The sequence below is a fragment of the Colius striatus genome, chromosome 20, assembly GCF_028858725.1.
Source record: "Colius striatus isolate bColStr4 chromosome 20, bColStr4.1.hap1, whole genome shotgun sequence".
In the NCBI taxonomy this organism is placed as follows: domain Eukaryota; kingdom Metazoa; phylum Chordata; class Aves; order Coliiformes; family Coliidae; genus Colius; species Colius striatus.
In genome coordinates, this window is record NC_084778.1 from 3,611,305 (window position 1) to 3,622,707 (window position 11,403).

Genomic DNA, 11,403 nt, shown 5'->3' on the forward strand with positions numbered 1-11,403 from the left:
TGCACAGAGAGGGTGCCCAAGGGCTTTGCAGGAGCGATCCCACCGCGAGCCCCACATCTTGGCAGCCCCACATCTTGGCAGCCCCTACTCTCGCTTTCCCTCACCCCATGTTTGCTGTTCGGTCAGCCAGCGTGCCCTGGGGGCTGTTATCAAGCCTCAGGTGTGCAACGCCACAGCTCTGCTTCCCAACGATCCTCCTGGCTTCACCGACCCTGTCTTTGTTCCCCCATAGCACCCAGGCTCTGGTGCAGCCGTGGGGAGGGGAACAGCCCCCCAGCTTCCCCGTGCCATGGCAGAGCTCTGCCCGCAGGAGGGGTCCCCCAGGACCCCGCTGGGCGCCCTCGGGCCAGGCCGATGCCATCCCGCAGCATGGCCCCGGCAGGGTCCCCCGGGCCGGCTGCCAGGCCCTGCCGTGGGCAGCGCTGACAGGGCGCTTTGTTTTGTGCCGGCTGCCCGGCCAGGAGACAAAAGGGTCAGTCAGACGCGGGCGGCGCATTGTGCCGGCAGCCGTGCGCTGAGGCAGCAGCCCTCGGCCTCCCCACTCTCCTCATGACCCCCAATGGCCTCGGCTCTGCACCCACCGTCGCCCCCAAGCCTGGGGAAGCCTCGCTGCAGGGAAGGGAAGCAGCACCTGGTTGCCATGGTTACTGCAGGGCCTGAGGCCTGGGGGTGGTTGTTGCCATGGTTACCACAGGCTTGAGGCCTCCCAGGCCTGTGGCGGTCCCCTCTGGGCACGGGGCCAAGGCAATGGCGGCGTGTGGAGGCCGCACCAGGGCTCAGCGTGGCCATGGCTACTGGGCTGGTCAATGGGCAGCCTCACACCGAGCAGCGAGGAGCAGCCTCAGCCCCCCTTGCCTGCCACGGGGCTGTGGCGGGATGACGGTGCCCCCATGGAGACGGGGGCTGCCCAGCAGGCACGTGGCCGAGCCCACCGGCCGTGGGGTCTCCCCAGGAGGTGGCTGTGCCATCCCCTCCGTGCCAGCCGGCACCAGGGCAGGCCAGCCCCCACGCTCGCCCCGTGACGGCGCGGTGCATTGCCCCTGGAAAATGCCAGAGCAGTCAGACCGTTGAGTCATTCGTGCCCAAGATTATCTGTGCAAACAGGCGCCCTGATTTTTTTTTTTTTTATTATTATTAGCTATTTTTTTTCTCCCTTTTCCCATCAGAATGTGGCTCAGACCATGGGGATGAGCAGCTGAAATCTCCGGGGATCAGCGGGACAATGCCAGAGCGAGCATTGTGCTGACGGCTCTGCAAACGCTGGCACCGGCTCGCGGCCAGCAGCAGCCTATAAAAGCCGAGCCGCTGAAGTAGGCAAACATTACATGGGCGAAGCAGCAGTAACCGCCTGAGCTAGGTGAGTCCTGGGACCGATCCGCACCTCTCCCACCTTGCCCCCGCCGCCGGCCGGCCGGGCAGGCCCCCTTCCTCCTGCCTGGTGGCAAAAGACACCCAGAGCGACCGTTGCCATTTCCCGTGGCAAAAGACAGGCTCACACATAGCCAGGGTGGCTGAGAGCCCCTCTGCCATGGGGCACACCACTCCTGGCACCCACCCGGCCCTGGCCCTTGGCATGGCACACCGGTTGGCATCTCCCACCATTAGCCAGGGCCGTCTCTGGGAGTCCGCCGTGCCTCCCAAGGGACACACAGATGAGGTCCCGGAGCAAGAAGGGGAGCAGGTGGGTCTGTTGGACACTGCCAGGCACGGGGCAGCCCGTGTCCCCTGCTGCAGCTCCCCATGCTGGTCTGGGGATGCTTCTCCTAGCCATGGCCTAGCCTTGGGGAAGGAGAAGGGGGAGCTGGGTGCTGTGCCTTGGAGGGAAGGTAGTCTGAGCTGTGTCTGGGAGGAGGGAAAGGGCACTGTGGCAGCCAAAAAGGAAGACTCTGCTTTGGAGGGTCCTGGAGTCCCTGCTGTGCCCCCTACTCCATCCTATGGCTAGCAAGAGGGTCTTGCTGCGACTGGCAGGGCTTGTGCCCAGCAGCAGGGCAGCTGCCTTCAAACAGGCTCCATGGGCAGTGGGCACAGAGCCCATCCCCTGGCCCCAGGAGCTGGCAGCAGGGATGCACAGGGACACACTGCAGGACAAACGGCTTTTCCTTCTTTCTCCAGACACCGTTCTAGCAGCAAAGATGGCTCAGACAAACCCTCTGCCTGTTCCCATGGGCCCATGGAAGGTATGTCCTCACAACCCCTGTATCTCTCCTTCCCCTCTGTGCAAGGAGGGACAGGGAGAAGGACAAAGCCAGTCCTCTGGGGCAGGAAAATGGCACAGTGAGGCAGGAGGATCACAAGAAGCAAGTCACCCCTGTCCTCTGTCCACTGGAACTTGCTTCCCACCTGCTCTAACAACTCCTGGGTGTATTCCATAAGCCTCTTTGCAGCACTGTGGCTCAGCCATTGCCTGCTCTTACCAGTTACCTAGTGCCAGGCAGTTACAGCAGTCCCCAAAAGCCACAGGCTGTTCTTTGCCCTCTCCCCTGTGGGTGCAGGCAGGCCGGCAGGGCAAGGTGTGGAGCAGCCACCCCCAGAGGGGCCTGGCAGCAGCTCTGGGGACAGTTTGAGGAGAGAGAGGAGAAGCACAGGAGAGAAGCCTGCGCCCTCCCCACCCAAGCCTGGAGAGGAGAGCATCAGCCGCAGCCCCCCGGGCAGTTCCCCCTGGCCCTTTCCCCCGTTAATCCTCTTTGCCCTAGAGCGTTCGGAGCAGAGGCCGGGAGAACCGCCAGCCGCAGCCCTGCCAGCCGCCCGTCCCAGAACGGCTCCGCTCCTCTCTCCGGACGGCAGCGCCGCCCCGGGAACTGATCTCGGCAGGGGTGAGCAGGAGAGCGGAGCGGGGCCCGGCGTGCGGCCGCCCCGGCACCAAGGCAGGGCCCGGCGGGGCCACCGTGCAGGGCCGCGCGTGGGGGCTCCCGGTGCAGCTCCACCGGCCCCGGCACGCGGCCGCTCCCTCCATCTCGAAGAGGCGCTGGATCGCCCTGGGGCTGCTGCCGGCCCGTTCCCAGCTCCACAGCTCGCTCTCCGTTCCAGATCACTGTGTATGACCAAGAAAACTTCCAGGGCAAGAGGATGGAGTTCACTTCGGCCTGTCCAAACATCATGGAGTGCGGCTTCGACAACATCCGCTCGCTGAAGGTGGAGTGTGGCGCGTGAGTAGCTGGCGGCCCGTGTGGATGCTGCCCCAGGCAGGCTGGTGGGGCGATGGGAGCTTCAAGTGGTGCTGTCCTTGCTCTGCTCAGCGGGGGAAAGGCAGGCACGGGGCATCCCAGCCAGCCCTGGGCAGCACTGACACAGACAGAGAGCCAGAGGATGGTGGCGATGCCTTTGGCATCACCCAAAACTGCCTCCCATCATCTGGGAGCGGCTGGGTTTGGTGCTTGCCAGGGCTCCACAGGGGTGCTCCCCAAGGATGCAGCAAAGATCAGTGCTCAGCCACCAGCTCTTGAGCTCAGCTTGGTCCCCATCCTGCCTGTGTAACCCCACGAAGCGTTGCAGCTAAAAACCACCTTCCTTGCCCCAGCCCTGCTCTGCCCTGTGCTTTCACCACACCATGCAGCTCCCCAGCCTCCTGCAGCCCGTGCTGGGCTGCGTGTCCCAGACAGGGTGGGGAGCAGAGCAGGAATGATCCCTGGCACAGGCAAAACAGCTCCCGAGCTGCTCCGAGACGCCGTGTGTAAGGAGCAGCCCTGAGCCACGTCCTGCTGGGGCCGGGGAAGCAGACAAGATAGATTTGTGCTGCTATATTTAGGATTTGTAATGCTAATGGGATTATGGCAGCGTGTGTGCTCACGCCGTAATCAGCTCACTGCTCCAGTTGATGTGTTCCCAACCAGGCAGTTTGCTTTCCACGGGGGAAGACCAACTGTGGGACATGGGATTGGGGCTCAGCTTGGGTCAGTGGCAAGAGGCCCTCGGCTCCCCCAGCTCAGTGTGTCCTCTCAGCACCCCACGTACCCCAAAGCAGGGAGGCTGTGGGCTGCACAGCTTGTGCCATCCTCCTCCCAGGCCCCAGCCTCTGCCTCCCAGCTCCACTGCTCAGTCCCTGTCAGGGGACATGCCCAGGAGCAGTCCTCACCCTGGGGACTCTGGCATGGGCAGCACCAGGGCTTGCAAAAATGTGCCCTGCAGGGCGAAGGCATCCTTCTCACCTCGCTGGGTTTTCAGCAAAGAGGGGCACCCAGGAAGGGGAAAGGCACCAGCTCCCTGCCCTGCCCACAGGGTTCTGCCTGGTTTGGGCATTAGGAATTCAGGTCTTTCCAACTGTGGCAGGTTGTAATTGAGAAACGAGTAAGAATTGGGGCCTTTGAGGGAGAAAGGGCAGCGCAGGAGGCCTGTGGCAGCCCAACACGATGCTGGTCTGTGTAAATAACCACAGGCTGTTAGGGGAGAGCGAGCCAGTCCCACAGGCTGGGCCCCTGAGGAAGGGAGGGAGGGAGGGGACCCCCCAGCCCCCCCCCAGCACCGCTTCCTTTCCTCCTGGACCTGTGGGCAGAGCCAGACCCCAACCTCCTCCTCACACCTTCATCTGTGCCCTGGTGTCGGCCCCAAGCAGGAGGCCCAGAGCTGCTGCAGGAAGCCCCGGCAGCCCTGGCTCTGTGTTTGCAGCTGGGTTGGTTACGAGCACACCGGCTTCTGCGGGCAGCAGTTCATCCTGGAGAGGGGAGAGTACCCGCGCTGGGACGCCTGGAGCGGCAGCAACGCCTACCACATCGAGCGGCTGATGGCCTTCCGCCCCGTCTGCTCCGCTGTGAGTGCCCGGCCCCACGCAGCTCGCGCCCCTCAGCACTCACACGGCCCAGGCACTAGCAGCAGCCAAGGCAATGAGGGTGGGAAGGGCAAACACAGCCATGCCAGGGCTCCTCGGTGAGTGGCAGAGACTCCTCGGGGGAGGCTCAGCTCTTCCCTTCTGTGCCCAGAGGGATTTGCTCTTTCTGTCCCACTTTCTATACATTTTAAGGGAACTGGTGGGGCAGCTGTACCTGACCAGAGCTGAGGGACAGTAGCTGTAGCATAGCTGTCACCAACGCTTCCCAGGCCAACCCCTGCCCTAGAGCCACTCTGCTGAGCACCTCCACACATCTGGGCTGTGGGAAAACCAGCCCAGAGCCTGAGCACCTCACTCTCCAGGAAACCTTCTGAGCAATGCCCCATCCACCCCCCGCCTCACCCCCTGCTCTTCCTGCCCAGAATCACAAGGAATCCAAGATCACCATCTTTGAGAAAGACAACTTCATTGGGCGCCAGTGGGAGATCAGTGATGACTACCCCTCGCTGCAGGCCATGGGCTGGGCCAACAATGAAGTGGGCTCCATGAAGATCCCGTGTGGCGCGTAAGTGACGGGCAGCAGGGGCAAAACGCTGCCGTGGTCATGCCAGCGCAGCTGGGGGACACCCCATCACCCCCCTGCTTACCTTGTGTCCCTGTTACTGCTGCCTGACGCCTCCTTGTCTTCCAGATGGGTTTGCTACCAGTATCCTGGCTACCGTGGCTACCAGTACGTGCTGGAGTCTGACCATCACGGAGGAGATTACAAGCACTGGAGAGAGTGGGGTTCCCACGCCCAGACCTCCCAGATCCAATCCATCAGGCGTGTCCAGCAGTAGCTCTCCACTTCCCAGCACGTCTCTGCAAGGTTTCTAAAGCTCACCGGCTCCCTGTTGGTGCTAATACTCCCCTCCCAGAGTAACCACCCCTCTCGTACTGCCACTGCTTATGGAACACCACTCCCCACCGGTACCAACCGCCACAACTGCCAATAAACGTGACTGAAGGAAAAAGATAAACCAGCGTGGTGGGTGTTTGCTGTTGTGTGTTTGGGATTGAAGTCACACATCCCCATCCCCACAGCAGGGACAAGACTCCACCCTGCCCAGTTTAAGCAGGACTGGAGGCCCATGGGGTTCACACCAAGGCAAGCTCACCCCGACTGTCTCTCACACAAACACAGCAGCTGAACCCGTGGTGGCCGCAGCTCAGTGGTTTCCTTTCCTTCCTGCCAAAGGGCACCACAGTCCCAGCCACTGCCCTGGCAGCACCAGGCACCCACATACACACAGCCACCTGCACCACACTGCTCCTGGGCTTCGTGACCAAGCGCTGCCAGACCCCAGGCACCGACAGTCAGCCGAGGTGTGGGCCAGGCAGCATCCCTGGGGCTGGCTGAGGGAGCCCAGAAAGAAACTCACACTGACACCCACAAACTTTAAAATTTTTATTCAACAATTTACATCACTTGTTGTCTGTCTTAACGCAGTCAATCGACACAAATTGCTTTTCCTGATAAAATAATAAAATTTGGATAAATTTTGAAGATCTCTTGGTGCAGAATAAACAAAACTTCAGGTAACTCCTCTGGGTCTTTTTTTTTTTTTCTTTCTTTTTTGTTTTAAAACATTTAGTGTGAAGTATGACATCATTGGTAAAGATACATCATGCCATCACAGCTCATGGACATTACCCATCCTTACAGTCCGTGCCATCGCCCATTGCAGCGCACGGGGCTGCGCCAGACACAGCTACAGCAGGTATTACACACACCAACCCTTCCAGCCACCCTCTCACCACAGGCAAAGCGCCCACGGCTCCAGCTGGGCACACTGACTTGCATTCACCTACTGGACAATACCAGGGAGGGGAGGAGAAAACCAAGACAACCTTTTCCCCACTCGTGCGGTCGCACACTACGACACCAACGCCGGAGAGGAGCCGCCCGTCTCCAGGGTCAGAGGTAATTCAGGTACAGCACAACCCCCTCGCAGCGGTTTAACACACACCAGGAAACCGAAGGAAATGAGAACTTATCGACGGGGGGAAGGACCAGGAGAGGAGGCGGCTGCGATGGCTTTGCCAAGAGGGGCCTCTCCGGGCCCAGCCCGCAGCGGAGCGCACGGCTGTGTTTTGCACCACCCTTAACAATGAAACAGTCCGGGGAGGGGAGAGAGGGGCAGCCGTGCCCCCAGTAAACAAGTTGAGGACCTTCAGTGGCTCACGAGCCACTGAAGGTGTGTAAGTACACGTGTGATGGTAAGATAGAAAAGCAGCCCTGTTCTGTATGAAAAAAGCTGTTAAGTTAGTACAAATTTCTGCCATGGCAAAGGGAGCAGGAGGAGAAAGTTGTCAGGGTCCTTCTCCCATCACAAAACCCCGGCTCTCCTGCAACCCGACGCACTTAAACAAACCCAAAACACAGCTCTCGCTCCAGCCTCCGTCACACAAGACCCTGTACAAGACACCTGACAGAGGGGGAGCACGGGGGAAGACCAGAGGAGCCCATCCTCCGCTGCAGAGGGCTGCAGCTGAGGCTGGTCCCCACTGCCTCACAGTGGGAATGCACGACAGGAGGGTTTCTCTCGGGTTAGTTTTGTCCTGAGAAGCCTCAGGTTTGCCCAGGCCAGTAGCCTGCAGGGCAGCACTGATCTCCATCCCCTCCTGCCCAGCGGGCACCCCGGCCTTGTGCTCAGCCACAGGGAAAAGGGCACTCATCCGACAGTACACAGCATATCTGAGACACAAGCCAGCACACCGCACTCCCTCCAATTCAGTTACTAAAGTAGGCTCTTTAAAATAAAAAAATAAGATATATATTTATATAGCTATACAGAGAGAGGGAGAAAAGCAAAGGAGAGAGAGAGGCTACCAACAGAAATCAAGAAGCGCCAGTTTTCTGCTACAGCTGTCAGCAAAGAACTGTCACCTTACATCATACCCTCCAAGATGGTGAAGATAATGCAGGCAATGAGAGCACAGGAATGCAAGAGGGGAGATAAGTCACTTCTGGTAATGAGACACAAATTAAACTTTCAAAACATGTGCATAGCTTTATTCATCTGCTTCAAACTAACCTTTCCACAGAGCTTCAGCGAAACCCGAGTGTGCAAAATGCATTTCTAAACAATAATGCAAGCAAGCTTTCACATTTACAGTGGCAGAAGGACAGAAAGACTCGGACAGAAACCACACGTTGGGGCGAGTGAGTCGGGAGAGAGATGAAGAAACACGAATTGCACAGCTTTGTATTCCGAGTCACTGACTGCAAACGTAAGCATTTGTTTCCTCAGCTTTAAGCAAGGTGTGTTTGCTTCTCCTGTACAAAAACAAACAACAAAGCAACTGAAAAAACCCACAGTAACAAGAACCACAACCTGCAAGGGGAATAAACCCCCTGGTAATGGGGTCCCAGAGCCACAGAGAGCCCGAACTCCCCAGCAAAGCCAGTTCCAGAGCTCCCTTTGTTTTGGCTTTGCAGGCAATGCTTGGTTTTGTCATCGGGAGAAGAGCAAAGTAGCTCCTCCTCCCTAAAGCCACAGAAAACAGTTTGTGTTAGGAAAAGTGCTACCCCATAGGACATTGTCCCCAAACTGTCAGACTATAAACCTCGAGTCCAAGTCTCACTCCCATGGGGTGAGCCTCTGGGACAGTTCTGAAGCCTCGACTGTAGATGGGGCACGGCCATTGTGCGGCTGCCCCAGCAGCTCCTACCCCCCTACCAGCTCTCTTCAGAAAGACTAAGCACATATGCAAGGCACATTGAGTCAGATGTACACACACACACACACACACACGTGTAACAGAGCAAATGCTGGCCCAACAAAACAATGAATTGGTGCTGAATAAACTAATTAAAGAGGCAGAGTCTTTACGGTATTTATACACTCTTCTCCAGGCAGCTGTAATTCCCAAGCGTTTTTCCTACATGACTTCAGACTTTCCCTACTCTTCCCTCATTTTACAGAGGTACTTTATTTTCCTAAAGGATCTCCTATAAATAGTCAAGTAAATTCTCTTCTTTCCCCTCCAGTAAACTCCTCCCTCACAGCACACATGTCCCCGCAACACTCCAGGTGAGAACCAAGAGGTTCTCACAGGAGGTTCTGGACCTCGATGCAGCCAGATATCCCTCTGCTGCTGCCTAAGCTGTGGGTTTCCACACCTCAGCTGTCAGCTTTTGTCTGGGTAGATGGCCTGACCTTGTTTTTTCCCCTTGGGAAAGGACTGCAGGCACTGACTGCTCCCCAGCACCTGAGAGAAGGAACCTCTGAGGCTGTGGCCCAGGGGTGCGGGTGAGAAGGAGGCCATGTGATCTTTAATACTACTGGTTAACTTCACATTGAGATAAAAGCAGGAAAAAGATCTTTTCTTGCAGAGATGAGCAATTTCCTTCCATAGATTCAAACAGAAAACACAGATATCAAAACCAGGGACGAGACAATAGTCAACTGAGATTCTTCTACCTGACGAGTTACTCAGGCGCCATTCCCACAGCCTCAGCCATCGAGGAAGGAGAAGCTGAAAACCTCAGGGATTTGCACCATCCTTCCAATAGCAGCTCGAGAAAAGGAAGGAGAGGGGGGAAAAGAAAATAAAAAAGAAAAGAAACCCTAAAATGCACAGTGTTCTCTTAAGTTAAAAGAGTTCTCCTTTGCTTGCGTTTGCATAGAAATTCCCGTAGGTCAGCACCAAAGTCAGGTACAGCCCTCGCCACACCCCGGCCCCAAGCTACCCCCAGTCAGTGGCTGTGTTACAGGAGGGTTCAGCTGTCTGCAGAGCAACTATGTGGTCATGTAAAAAACAAAGATAAAGAAAACAAAAGTGCATCACACATTCTTGATATTCAGGGTTACTTATAGCAGCAGCAGCAGCATTAAATCCAAGACAAGGAACAGTTGTAGATTCGTTCTTAAACGCAGCAACACGTAATGAAATGTCATCAAGGAAGGTCATAAGAGGGTCCTTCACAATGGGATACAATGAAAATTAGACTATTTGATATAGACATGAAGGAGATTGAACAAAAATTAAAGACACAATCTTATTTACACTTAAAAAAAACCTCCAAAACATTCTTATTGAAATAAATTTACAACGCCTAAGCAAAAAAATACATTTTAAGAATAAAGCAGAAACTCCTAAAGCAGTGTCCGTGTTTGGAACCCTTACTTAGCACCTGAGGACAGGCTGTGTGGAAAGCAGACAGGGGTGGGGGGCTGTTGGTGCTTTTTCCTTTTTTTTTTTGTCCTTTTTTTCCTTAAGAAAAGTCCTGTTTCCACTCAGCGTCACCTGTTTGCAGAACACAACCTTCACAACACAGAAAGAAACAAACTGGTTTTTTTCTCCTGCCTTATGCACCGGTGTGAAAACGAGTAGCAACTTTAAAATGAGGTGTAGCCTTGTTTTCTCCTCTCCTGACCTCAACCATCTCCCTTGTAAACAGCCTCTGTAAGGAAAACAAAACACTACGGATGGACAGAAAAATCTTCTATGGATGAGACACCTGAAAGCTCTGGACACCATCACCACTCACTGAAAATGCTGAATCAAGAGCAAAAACTGAATGCAGGGGAAAAGTACCAGCAGTTGTGAAACACACCTGTGAATGCCATCCCTCCCAGGTGGCCCTGAGGTCACCCATGAGCCACTGCTAGAAAGGATGCCACTGTGCTACAGCAGCACTCTCCTGAAGATGGAAAGTGCTAAATACACACACAAGTGAGAGGACAACTTCCATCTCTCCTTTTCTACTTCTTTTTCCTAGCAGGAAGTGATTTTCCTTTCGATTCAGCTCGCTGGCTTATCCTGTCCCCTGCTCCCAGTTGCCAAATAGCTGGCATATTTGCAACCTAATGAGAATTGGGGTGTTTTTTTTCCACATTTCAAAGAAACTCACAGCAGCTACTAAAGGCAAAAGTGTACGATTCAGAAAGGGTTAGAAGTGGGTCAACAACAGAATCCTGCCCTGGAACTACTCATGTCATGGAAATGAGAGACTTCTAACAATGAAAATAGGTTTCACAGCCAGTCAAGGTGGGTTTAAACCAAAACCAAGCTCCAGCCAAACTTTGAAAGCCATCGTGTTGGCAATCCACCAGATGAGTGGATTAGGAGGGAGTAAAGAGGCTGAAGGTCTCCAAACCACCATCACCAGAAGCAGCTTTTAAATCATCCCTTGGAGCTGACGAAACACTGCCTGATCTACCAAAGAGCAAGCAGATCTCATTCTGGATCTGGCTGGCAGTACATGCTCCAGTCTCCGTCACACAAGACCCTGTACAAAACACCTGACAGAAGGGGAAGTAGTGGGGAAAGACCAGAGGAGAAAGTCCATGCTAAGGCAGGAATCCTTACTCTAATATAAACAGCCTGGCAAGGAGGAAAGGGATTCATCAGACCCACAATGAGAACAGAAATGGGAAAGAAGTCTTAAGTTGAATTAGTATCTTCATAGCTAATAATAAAATAGGTCACGACCTCACCCTTAGCGCCACTTCCCAACACTACATGTACTTAAGGGGTCTTGTTTCAAAACTTACTTTACTCAGTGTCATGAAACCAAGGGCACAAACACATGCCCACTTGCTCCCCTCATGCCAGGCAGATGCTGGTGTCCACACTGCCCACTCCTTGTCCCC

At 55.5% G+C, this 11,403-nt stretch overlaps 1 protein-coding gene across 1 annotated transcript; it reads left to right on the plus strand.

The window, feature by feature from the left end:
* The first annotated feature begins 1,325 nt into the window (after window positions 1-1,325).
* Window positions 1,326-5,747, plus strand: CRYBA1 (crystallin beta A1). The gene is given in 7 exon segments (XM_062012454.1): window positions 1,326-1,343; window positions 1,345-1,357; window positions 2,113-2,177; window positions 3,028-3,146; window positions 4,603-4,744; window positions 5,185-5,327; window positions 5,454-5,747. Coding segments are annotated over 7 exon segments (648 nt in total). The 3' UTR covers window positions 5,602-5,747.
* The last annotated feature ends 5,656 nt before the right edge of the window (window positions 5,748-11,403 follow it).